Here is a 12579-nt window from a genome sequence, read left to right on the forward strand (position 1 = left end):
GAAGATCAAAACCTAGTACAAATGATGAAACTTGCTCTTGCACACCAATAAAAAGTTGAACCTTAACAATGGAGCACTAAGGGTCTATTTATAATAGTTGGGGACAATATGACCGAAGTATACTATAATTAGGAATACTTTTTAAATCAACTTTCACTAAAGACTCCGCAAAACAGTGGGGATTGCACCCAAATTCCCGCTTGGCAGGATGGCGCGCCGCCCCGCCAAAATTGAGCCTCGCAGTCAAATGGCTTGGCGCGTCGCGCCCTTGTTGCGCCAGTGATCCCAGGCGCTGCACTAGCTTTGTTCCTAGCGTCACCAGTCACCTGCAACTCATTTTCCTTCCTTGAATTGATCACTTCCCTTAGGCACCTGCAAAAGCGCTAATCATGTATGTTTTTAGTATGCAATCATCACAATCCTTAGCCAAACATGCTAGTTAGATTAGTGAATGTCCTAAAACTTACATTAAAGATGGGTAGTTTGTAGTAATTGGGCATATAAATATGCACAATATCACCACCCCACACTTAAACATTTGTTAGTCCTCAAAAAACCTCTATCTTATCAAATGATACGCTTAAATCTTGGACTCCTCACCTCGCTTTACAATTGTCCAAACATATTTAATATTGTTTTGTTCACATTGTTGACCCTCATAATTCCTTAGTAAATGAATGATACTTAATAGTTTTTTCATATATAGAAATTAACAAGATTGAGAGTAACTAAAATAACAAAAATGTAAATTATACTTCTTCATTTATCATTAATTTTCATGTTTCAGTCATGTCTCAAAATTATCATATTTCATTATTTAGTTGTTTGAAAGTAATTTTTTGCTTTGATTTTTCACCGGTGTCCGGTATCCACATTGGAGTTCCACTAAATTCGGATTCACGTTAAGAAGTCTCACAATGGAGGGTAATAACACTCCCTGACAAAATCAACTTTGTACCCGATAAGACTCAAACCTCCAGACCTCTAGCTAAGGATGAATGTGTGCTTGCCACTTCACCACATTGCTGCTGTACTTATGGGTATGGGCTGATTTTTGGTTTGTTGTATTGTGTTGTTGGTTATGTTGATTGTATTTGGATGGGTCTATTTGTTATTGTTAGTGGGCTGAGCTGGACTGGGCTGATGGGAATTGGGATTAGAATGGGAAATTATGTGGACCGGAAATCATGGAATGGGCTGCCGAAAATTGTAAAATAACTTGTCCAAATGGGTTTAAATGATTTGGCTAATGACTAGATAAGATGAATTAATATAAATAAATTAATGAGCGTCTTAATCTTAACGAAATAGAATAATCAACTTAATTATAAAATAATTAATCTAAAAATATAAACTATTATATAACTAAACTAATTAGTAAAATATTTAAACAAAACAAAATCTTTTGAGACGATTTTTGAATATTTATTATATATAAAATGGAATAAAACATATATATTATAAAGTTATAAAAATGATAAGATTAATTAAAAGTAACTTAAAAAATATTTTGAACTTTATAAAAGCTAATTATTTTAAATCGTTTGAAATTTAAGAAGCTCAATTATTAATTTGTATTGTGGAGGTCCATAAGTGGGTGTCAACAAGAATAAGATGGAGGAGTTCATGAATCCTTCTTTTTATATACTTAAAAAACAAATGTTACTGTTGAAAAAGTACCATCTTGTACTTTGTTATCGTTGTAAAATTTGAATAATTGAGTATAGTCACCGTTGATCAAAATATATAGATAATTAAGACAGTCGATACTTGTTCATGTGCTTGGTGTATATTGTAACAACTACATCTACAATTCAACAATAATAAGGTATATACGGGTTGATATCGTGATCCTCAAATACACCTACTAGAATATGATGTTTAAAAATAGACTGTAGCTTGTATAACTTAAAACGGAGAATGATTAGCTAACAGTAAACTATATTATTGAGATTTCTTCAATTAAATAAGCTTAAACAAGTCATTTAAAAGTCCACATACATTGCGGGTGGAAATAAATGGTGTATGAGAAACAGTTGTAGTTATTGAACCACCATCTTCAATGTAATATGTGAGAAATTGAGAGAATATTGATTGAATAACTACAACGCTTTATCATACATCATCTATATCCACTCCGAATATATGTGAACCCTTAAATGACTTGTTTAAACTTATTTGATTGAATAAATTTCAATTATGTAGTTTAATATTGGGATAATGCACAAGTACCCCCTCAACCTATGCCCGAATTCTCAGAGACACACTTATACTATACTAAGGTCCTATTAACCCCCTAAAATTATTTTTTAAATAATTTTTTACCCCTTTTCGTCCTACGTGGAACTATCTTGTGGGCCCAACGCTGGTTGACTTTTTCTTTCAAGCTAGTGCCACGTAGGTCGAAAAGGGGTAGAAAATTACTTATAAAGTAAGTTCAGGGGGTTAATAGGACCTTAGTATAATATAAGTGTGTCTCTGCGATTTCGGGCATAGGTTGAGGGGGTACTTGTACATTTTCCCTTTAATATTAGTTAATCATTCTCCCTTTTAAATTATAGTAGCTACGGTCTATATTAAAGCGTCATATTCTAGTAGGTGCAGTATAGATCATTTGAGGATAACGATATCAACCCGTATATACCTTATTATTGTTGAAGTGTAGATGTCGTTGTTAAAACACACACCAAGTACATGAACAAGTATTGATTGTCTTAATTATCTATATATTTTGATCAACAATGACTATACTCAATTATTCAAATTTTACAGCAATAACAAAATAGAAATTGCTACTTTTTCAATGTCAACGTCTGATATTTTGACAATTCTTTAACGTGTTATTTGGTGAAGTGTATATTATTTGTATTAGTTTTAGTTTGATTAGTTATACATATGTTATTTATCATGCCTTTTTTAAATTTATGACATTAAAAATAATATTAATGAGGAAAATTCACAGTTTTAGTGGGGAAAAATATAAAAATAAATTTCTTGAGAAAAATTACATTCTAATGCATACATTAAAATCATTTAATTACCATAAATTTCTATAAATTAATTATACACACCTTAATACACAACGAGTGGATTCCACAATAAAAAGTAATAGACAGTGTACAAAATGTATGTCATCGATATAAGATCATGAATAAATTCTATAATTGACATTACATTGACCAAAATATTGGGGTCCACAATAAACAACACCTTCACATCTAGTAGCTTAGTTACAAAAAAAGATAATTAGTCAAATCTATCTAAGATTTGTTGTGGTTTATACATGTGGTTCTCTTGTTACAAAATCTCTTACAAATTGAACATTTGTTCCTCACCTTGCTTTTGTAATTCTCGCCGACACCCTTGACACGTTTTCTTTTCTTCCTTCCAAGCCTGGTGTCGACAATGGGTGGAAGAATATTCACTCTTAGCAATTCTTCTGGCACACACCATTCATATTCGATAGGGACAACATTAATAGATCCAGAGTATGCAAGGAGGTATGTTTCAGCTTTATATAAAGGTGAAGAATATTCATAGATGCTCATACCATACTCATCCCCATGCTTCGATCTCAAAGCATCCATTGCGTAAGCGCACGACTCTTGACCAAGTCATATTTCCTACAAGAACATGACTTTTCTAATAGGTTAACAGTGGAAGTAGAACCTGAACCGAACACGATGAATTGATTTTCATCCCCGTTTATGTTCTTAAAGTATAAGGAGTCGCCCTCAATCGTTTTTTTCTTGTAATTCTTTCGGCGGCCGACACCATATCATTACCCTTTGTTTTAAGGACATATGCATGCCTCTCCCAACACAATTCTCCAAATCTCTTAACAATTGAATTAAATTTGGATGCAACGGGGTACTCTCTTGTCTATCAACATAGTGTTAAGTGACTCGACAATATTTGTGGTCATCACATTATACCTGTTGCCTGAGAAATGTGCTCTACTCCATTTTTCAAAATCAATATCATGCTCAAGGACAAAGGCTGCCTCGGGAAATTTATCCTTGAATTTCAATAAATGATCGTTGAACTCCTCCAAAGAATATGTATTTGCTGCATTGTAGCATAAATAGAGAGAATCTCCACTTTGGTGATTGACCTAAAGATTTTCAGCGAGGTGCATCATGCAATATCCGTGATGAGCATTTGCAATACCGTTGGCAATTCTCCTGTGTCTAAATGAAAGAAAATATAAATCTGATTCATCAACCACAATATCCTTCAACTTTTCTTTCTCTTTGTCCATGATACAAAAGTCAATTGGATAAACATGATTCTCCCTATCTTGTGTAAAGGCACTCAACAATACTCCCTTGTATTTACTATGTAAATGAGTGCCAACCACAATTATCTCTCTCATGTAAGAAAATCCTCTAACGCAAGCACCAAAAGCTAAGAAGTAATACATAAATCGTTGAATATCCTTGCTTACCATGATGGAATAGCTTGATCCAACATTAAGAGTGTCGAACATATATGAAAAGGCCCATAAGCATGAATATTCGTGCTCCACTGTCCCTCAAACCATTTCCTTGATAGTCACACCTCCCTTCCAACATTTCCAATATCTTGGACTACAATAAAAAATATAAAAAACAGTCCTCTCAATCTCTATAACATTTGGATCCTTGCCATCGCGATAAAGATTCATACAAAGCGACAAATTAACTTTGGTCGAGAGTTTTCTATGGCTGCTGATGGCATGTTCAACACTGTAACTGTGATCGCCAATATATTTGTCGATACAAAATCTATCCGAACACTCATATTTTTTCCCAACACATCCACACACAAAAACGAGGCACACATTTCACCTTTAAGTATTTACTACAACTCTTCACTGTAGCAAAATCAAAGATTTTCTCGCTGCTCCTTCGGCTAATAACAACTGTAGCTCACTCTTGGATCTGAATGTTTGATTCATGTAAAAATTAGTTTCATTTGAGAAAGTATGGCTGGGTTGTGATCTCAATTCCGGCTCTGCCTCATCTTCTTCAAAATGTTTGAAATCTTCTGCATCTACTAGATGATCTTCAACATCCAATGAATTATCATGCCTTTCATTGAATCATCACCCAAGTTGTCATTTGATTGATTACAAAAGCTCTCATTTGGTTGATCACTCAAGTTCTCATTTTCAACCGAGTCGTTGTCGTTAAAAAAACTCGTTGGTTCAGTCGGAGAACTCACAATGACATTTATCCTCAAAATAGTCTTGGAGCCATTAGTAGCAACATCCATCATGTACAAGCTCACATGCCTATCATTCTTTATGAATGTGGGATGTATTTTCCCCCTCCCATTCAATAGTTTATCACCAAGTTGCCTGGCTTGCAATATAGTTCACTGCCTCTTGCAATCATATCTCATATGCACCATTGCGACGCGACGCAAGGCAATAAGAACTATAGTCTTACTAAAAGATTTCTAAAACCAGGTTTTGGGAGTCTCCTTCCGTACTCACATATAGTCACCACCAGCAACAACATAATCAGCTGCTGCCATATATAGACTACCCTGATAGATACTAGATTACTGTAACACCCCAGAAATTTTTCCAAACTATGACTCGAATCGTTCATCATAGTGAGTGATATTTTACCAAGGAATTAAAAGTTTCTTAAGTATTAAGGTTAGTTAACTAGATTTAACACCAAGAGTTTCAAAAAAAGAACTAAGCTGGAAATAGCAAAATCTGAAATTTTGAGAGTTAAGTTAAGTATGAGTTTTGGATCAAATCAAAACGACCATAACTCTTAGTACATGATGAGTTAGGTGTGATACAAGATACCATAGGAAGATCTTTGGATTATCTTTCCAACATCGCTGAGTTTGATAAGTTTAGAGTTTGGATGAGCGAGATATAACCTCTTGAAGTTAGGCTGTCTAGTTAAGGAAAGTTAGCCAAAAATAGTGAGGGGTATTTTGGTCCTTTCCTTATACAATAAGAATTAATTCTTTTGTAGTAATATTTTAGAGTTCTAATCCTTTTAGGTTTAGTTTTATAATCCTAATATACGCGTAGGATTTTAGTTGAGAGTTCAAAAAGAGAAGAGAAGAGAAAAAAGGAGAAAAGATGAATGGATTAAGGCGTTCATCGACGTTCTTGAGTTTAGTTGCTGATTTTCTCCATGGGTTTAATCCCTCAAAGGTATATAAGCTTCCATAGTGTTGGTTTCTTTCACCCACACGCCAATCATGATTTATTCCGCTTAATTTCGTTCTTGAAATTTAAGGATTTAAGTTCTTGATAAAAAGATGTAATATCATCTCTTAGTTAAATATGTGGTGTGATGTTTTCTTACTTGGTTGAAGGTTTCATGGTAGAAGTATTGGAAAATACGAAAAAATTGGATTTTTGTGGGACCGAGTCAAGTTTAGGTGTGCGCTTAAATTTTGGTTACTCCCTCCGTTTCAAAAAGAATGTCTCTATTTCCTTTTTGACTGTTTCAAAAAGAATGTCCCCTTTCCTTTTTTGGCAACACTTTAACTTTCCACATGACATGTTTAAGATCACAAGATTAAGGGCATTTTGGTACATTTGACATAACATTAATTTAGAACCACAAGATTTTTAAAAAAAATCTTTTCTTAAACTTCGTTGCAAGTCAAACTAGATCATTTTTTTTTGAAACAGGGGAGTATAATTTAGGGGAGTGTACTTATGATTATCCTTAAAATCAACATTAACAATTAGGGATAATGCACAAGTACCCCCTCAATCTATGCCCGAAATCTCAGAGACACAGTTCTACAATACTAAGGTCGTATTACCCCCAGAACTTATTTTATTAATAATTTTCTACCCCTTTTCGGCCTACGTGACACTATCTTGTTGGCCCAACGCTAGTTGATTTTTTTTTTAAGCCAGTGCCACATAAGCCGAAAAAGGTTAGAAACTTACTTATAAAATAAGTTCAGGGGATAATAAGAACTTAATATAGTATAAATGTGTCGCTGAGATTTCGGGCATAGGTTGAGGGGGTATTTGTGCATTTTTCCTAACAATTATGATAACTTCGAAGACTCAACTAATTCATTTACTTTAACCGTAGTCTATGCCTTAATGCTAAAAGCTGCCTATGTGAACGAGTAGCTTCCCCAGGCCTAATTTTATGTTAATCTCATTGCCATTGTGCTTGTATTCTTCGTATAATTAGCTCTGACTTATTCTTATTTTGCTTCAATTTAGTGTCGATTTTCGATTTATATATGTGCATATACCTATTTGATAGGTTTTTCTTTTTTTATTTTTCTGTTCTGGTGGTCCTTACATGAGAAAAATGATTATCGCAGTCGATTTAGCTTGTAGAAACTCCACAAACAGCAATTGTTATATCTCAAAACTTCAGAGTTTGAAAATTGAATTTCCACAAATAAGCTTCGTTTTGAGTTTGCAAAAGATCCACTATGTATTGAGGAGTCTAATCTGAAATGTTGAGTGATTTAGTGTAGTTGTTGAGGCGTTTTTGAATGAATCTAGTTCTTGAATTCAAGAAAGAAGATATAGTCAATTTTTTGTATATTAATGTATAATACTGTATAGGAGTATATAAAAAGCTTTTGTGATTTTGTATAATATTGTATATTGGTTGTATAATATAAAAAGTTTTGTATATATAGAATTATAATTATATACCTTATGTATAATATTGCATATCAGATTGTATTTTGGGCTAAAGATTTATCATGTAAGTTTTGGGCTATACTTTTGTAATTTGAAGTTAGCTAATTGTATTCTTTTGAAATTTTCTCAATTACTTAAGCATTGGCTTATGGGATAAAAAAAACCTCAAATAGCTCAATATATGTGCAAGTTGGAAGTCTATTGCCTTATTAAGTGAATTCTCAACCAAAGTAGTTACATTGTTGAATCCATCATTTAAAAGAACAAACTAGACAATTTCCTCTTCACTTATATCAATTACAGAATGTAAAGAAGGAAAAGGAAGGAAAAGAACTCTTTACATTTGAACTAATGAAAATGAAGATATACTAGATATTGAAGTGGAAAAAGAAAATAAAGTTTTGGTACCTATAGAAGGCCTATAACAGGTGAATGAGCAAAGATTAACTTGTCTTTGTTAGCACTAGTACCATAACCCCAATTCTGGCATATACTTTTCCTTCTTGGTTTTGCCTCTCCAAGCATTGTTATAATGTCTCTCATTGATGGTCTTTCTTTGGGAAGCTTGGCAGTGCAAAGAAGTGCAATCTTTAGGACAAGAAGCATCTCTTCATGGACATGTTTACATTGGCCAGCTACATCAGCATCTAATGCTTCTACTGATGCCTTGTTGTTTACTTTCCTTCTAACCCATTCGACAATGTCAATCGACTCTCCGAAGAAAGGATCTAATGGCATTTTTCCTGTTACAAGCTCCAAAAGCACAACCCCATAGCTGTATATGTCACTCTTCTCATCAACCTTCAATGTGTATCCATATTCTGCCAAAACAAAAACAACAGAGAAAGGAAAATGAGACTACGTGAAATGAAATGAAATGAATTTTCTTGGTAGTGGCATTATCAGGAAAAGTAACTAACCTGGTGCTATGTAGCCATATGATCCTGCTATCATAGAAACAGTCTCATTTTTGTGATGCATCATCCTTGCCAAGCCAAAATCTGCAATTCTTGCCTCAAAATCTGAATCTAGGAGAATGTTGTTTGACTTGACGTCACGATGTATGACTGGTGGATGACAATCATGGTGAAGATAGGAGAGTCCATAAGCAACACCAAGGGCAACGTTGTACCTCGACAACCAATCTATGAGCACTTTTCCAGCTTCTTTTCCATGTAAAGCAGCTCCAAGATTTCCATTAGGCATGTATTCGGATAACATCATGATATCAGTCTCATTGTGGAGATAGCCTAGTAGCCTAACTATGTTCCTGTGACGAAGCTTCCCTAAAAGATCGACTTCTGCAACGAGATCATCTCCTGCTTCAATGTCTCCATCTGATCTCCACAACTTTTTAACTGCAACAACAGAATGTGGCCTCTGAATCTCAGCCTTGTAGACAATTCCATTGCCACCAATGCCTATCACATTTGACTCCTTTAGGCAAGCCAGAATATCAGTACTTGTGAAGTTAAGCCTCTGGAATGCTACAAGCCTCCAAGGCCATTCTGAGTTGTTTTTGTTGAACCGAAATTTCTTGAAAAAGCTGTTGCACAAGTACCATCTATTGTACATCCATCTTCCTGCTAGAACCATGATCCCAACAGCTAAGATAACTGAGATTCCAACAATGAATCCCAAGATTATGTGATTGACACGATTCTTTCTCACATTTGAAGTTATGGTGAGACTGTGAGAACATGGTGGAAGTATGCCACCACAAAGACCAGCATTTCCTATCAGATCATTGGGATTAATAGTCATGAGTATTCCATTTCTTGGAACTGGACCCTCAAGCTTGTTGTAGGACAGATTAAGCATTTCTAGAGCTGGAGAGCTACCAAAGTCCATTGGTATTTTTCCAACTAAGGAGTTGTTTGATAGATCAAGAATAGATAAAGTTGGCAATGTGGCAATGTGAGTTGGAATCTCACCACTGAATTGGTTGTTTCTTAGATTAAGCTTCACCAGCTTTTCACATGAAGCAATACTCTGAGGAATTTTCCCCGAGAAATGGTTGGTTGAAAGATCAAGCAAAGAAAGGGAAGGACAATCTTGAAATTGGTCAGGAATGTTGCCTTTAAGATTGTTATTGGAGACTATGAAGGTTTGCAGGCTAGGAATGGACAAAATGCTAGAAGGCAAAGATGATTCAAGGTGGTTCGAGGAGACATCAATAAAAGAAAGAGTGGTGGAGAGAGTGAAATCCACAGGAATTTCACCAGTAAGATTGTTTTTAGCCAATTCCAATCTTTGGAGCGTAGGAAGTGTTCCAAACCCAACCGGGATCATTCCTGAAAGCAGATTATTTTGGATTCTAACTCGAACGAGTGAAGAACAGTTAGACAGGCCTAATGGGATTGATCCAGAGAAGGAATTGTTAAACAGTATGAGCTTTGTTAGATTGCCAGAATCACACAAGCCATAAGGGATCTCACCTGTCAGGAAATTCGAAGAAACGTCTAACCATTGCAAGGGAGATTTTTTCCCAAGATTCATTGGCAAAGAACCATTTAATGAATTTTTCCATAGTTCAAGTATTTCAAGATTTTCCAACTCACCAAGTTTGGTAGGAACAGGACCAGTTAAGTTATTGCACATGAGATTTAGCAGCTGCAAATTCTTCAATTCTGCTAACTCATTTGGAATCTCCCCAGTGATCTTGTTATCAGAAAGATCCAAGTAAACTAAAGAAGTCATATTTCCAATTTCATTTGGAATCTTACCTTCAAAACTGTTATGATACAAGTACACTGTGGTCAGGTTCTTCAACTTACCTAACTCAGCTGGAATTTGTCCACTTAAAGTGCCAACAGCCAAGTCAAGATACTTAAGGCTACTCATATTGCCAAACTCAGCTGGTATTGAACCTTCAAACTGATTATATCCAAGAATCATAGTCTCCACAGCCTTCAATTCACCGAGCTCACGAGGGATCTCTCCAGAAAGATTATTCCCTGATAAGCCAAGAAACTTCAGATTCTTCAGATTCTTGTAACATCCAGGGATTGAACCTTCAAAGAAACTCCCTCGAAAATCCATGACTTCGAGCAACGTAGCATTGCCAAGATCCTCAGGGAGAAACCCCTCAAAGTTATTACTTGAAACATTGACATATTTCAAACCAGGATTAGATATTCCAATACCATCAGGGAATTTGCCAACAAAGTTGTTCTGGCTCACATCAATGCTCTTCAAAGATGTCAGGTTAGCTAATGACTTTGGCAATGAAGTGGAGAAGTCATTGCAACAAAGATTAAGCAAAGATAGACTGTGAAGTCCTTGAATTTGATCTGAAACTCTGCCACTAAGATTCATGTTTGACAAATCAAGCTTCTCTACATAGCTTTTTGAGTTGCAAAACACACCATTCCATTTACAATGAATAGAACCTCCATTGTTTGAAAAGTTCCAATCTTTGAGATGATTCATTGGATCAACAAGACTAGATTTTATTGATAACAATATAGAAACTTCATCCTTATTTGATGAAACAAAGAAAAAAACACTCAAAAATAACAAACAAAACAGATGAATTTGTTTCATGGTTTGGTGTCTTCAATTATCTCACTTATGCAACATTCTTTTTGGTTCTTTGGAACAAATTTGTATGAAAGTGATCAAAATAACTTATACTATATGATAAGAGATAAAAAAAAATAGTGTGTTAAATTAGTTAGTTATCATTCATTATTAACTAAAAATGGGACCCATATCTATCTGTATGCATGTTTTTCTTTTTGCATTTTTTTAAGGAGAGTAAGAATGTAATGATTAGACACTAATGGAGGGGGATTACTAGTTCTAATTTTTACTTATTCAGTATTGATTTGATATTACAAAACAAATTTAATATTTTAGAAAATGCATTGAAAAATAACTATAGTTTATAATAACTATAAATTAAACAATAACTGATTAATTATCTCTTGATTTGTTAAAATAAATAATGATAATAGAAATAAACTTTTAATATAATGAACAAATAAAAATCGATTGAAAAAGTAATTTGTAATTAATAAAAATTTGGAGTTCGTGAGATCTTGGGAATTGGGATCTGAAACAGGTATAGATTAGTACATAATGACTGTAAAGGTTTTGGAGTTATTGAGAATGGATCCGACATTAAAACATGGGGAGGAATGTGATTAATTTATGAAAAAACATACAATTTGTTTTATTAATTTGTCTCATAATTGATCAAAGGTCAAACCATTAATTCTGAATGACAGTTTCTATTTTGCTTTGTTTTTTTGAATCTTTTATCATTAAAAAAATTACTATTAATATTTTCCGTCTCAGTTTATGTAATATTTTTAGTTTTGAGATTTAAATAAATTTATTATTGATCGTAATTTTTACATATCTTTTAAATATTTTAAATTGATAATTATTATGATTAATATTATTTTTACATAGTTTCCGCATATATAATTTTATATTTGAAAATTTTTAAAAATTTCATGACCAAATTTACAGTTAAAATAAAATTATTTAATTCTTAAAAAGAAAAACGTCACATAAATTAAGTTAATAAAAGTATCATTATTTAGGTTTTTTTTTTTTAAATGTACTTAGAAATTTAAACCTTTTTACTTTTATAATGCCTCAAACTTATAACTTTCTATTTTAAAAGTAAAAGATGGTTATCATCCAAACAATTTACTCTCCCTTAAATTATACTTTTAGTTACTTCTATTTTGGATGAACAACATTATTATTTGGGAGTCAAAACTAAAGCAACAATCAATTATGCTAGTTATCAATATTTTCTACATTGTGTTTCATCTATTATTATCATTACAATAAATATTGTGTGTGAGGATGAGTTTGGCCTTTGGGTATGACTTTATTGTTTATCCCAAATTGATTTTTAGTTTGTATTTTACATATATATATCAATGTTTATAAAATAAAAATAAATATAGATGGTGTCT

General features: G+C 33.5%; 1 protein-coding gene across 1 annotated transcript; it reads right to left on the reverse strand.

The window, feature by feature from the left end:
- Nucleotides 1-7822: 7822 nt before the first annotated feature.
- On the reverse strand, nucleotides 7823-11272 carry LOC107015818 (leucine-rich repeat receptor-like protein kinase PXL1). Its single transcript, XM_015216234.2, has 2 exons — nucleotides 8563-11272; nucleotides 7823-8463 (listed from the first exon to the last, which is right to left on the reverse strand). The coding sequence occupies exons 1-2, from the start codon at nucleotides 11186-11188 to the stop codon at nucleotides 8051-8053; spliced, it is 3039 nt and encodes a 1012-aa protein (XP_015071720.1). The 5' UTR covers nucleotides 11189-11272; the 3' UTR covers nucleotides 7823-8050.
- Nucleotides 11273-12579: the final 1307 nt, after the last annotated feature.

The sequence above is a fragment of the Solanum pennellii genome, chromosome 4 (assembly GCF_001406875.1).
Source record: "Solanum pennellii chromosome 4, SPENNV200".
Taxonomy (NCBI): Eukaryota; Viridiplantae; Streptophyta; class Magnoliopsida; order Solanales; family Solanaceae; genus Solanum; species Solanum pennellii.

What these genes read in the sequence shown, in the direction of transcription:
- LOC107015818 (XM_015216234.2), bottom strand. Translation starts at nt 11,188, where the DNA reads ATGAAACAAATTCATCTGTTTTGTTTGTTATTTTTGAGTGTTTTTTTC. An exon ending in ATATGGCTACATAGCACCAG is followed by an intron (nt 8,464 to 8,562) that starts GTTAGTTACTTT and finishes TTGTTTTGGCAG; the next exon opens with AATATGGATACACATTGAAG.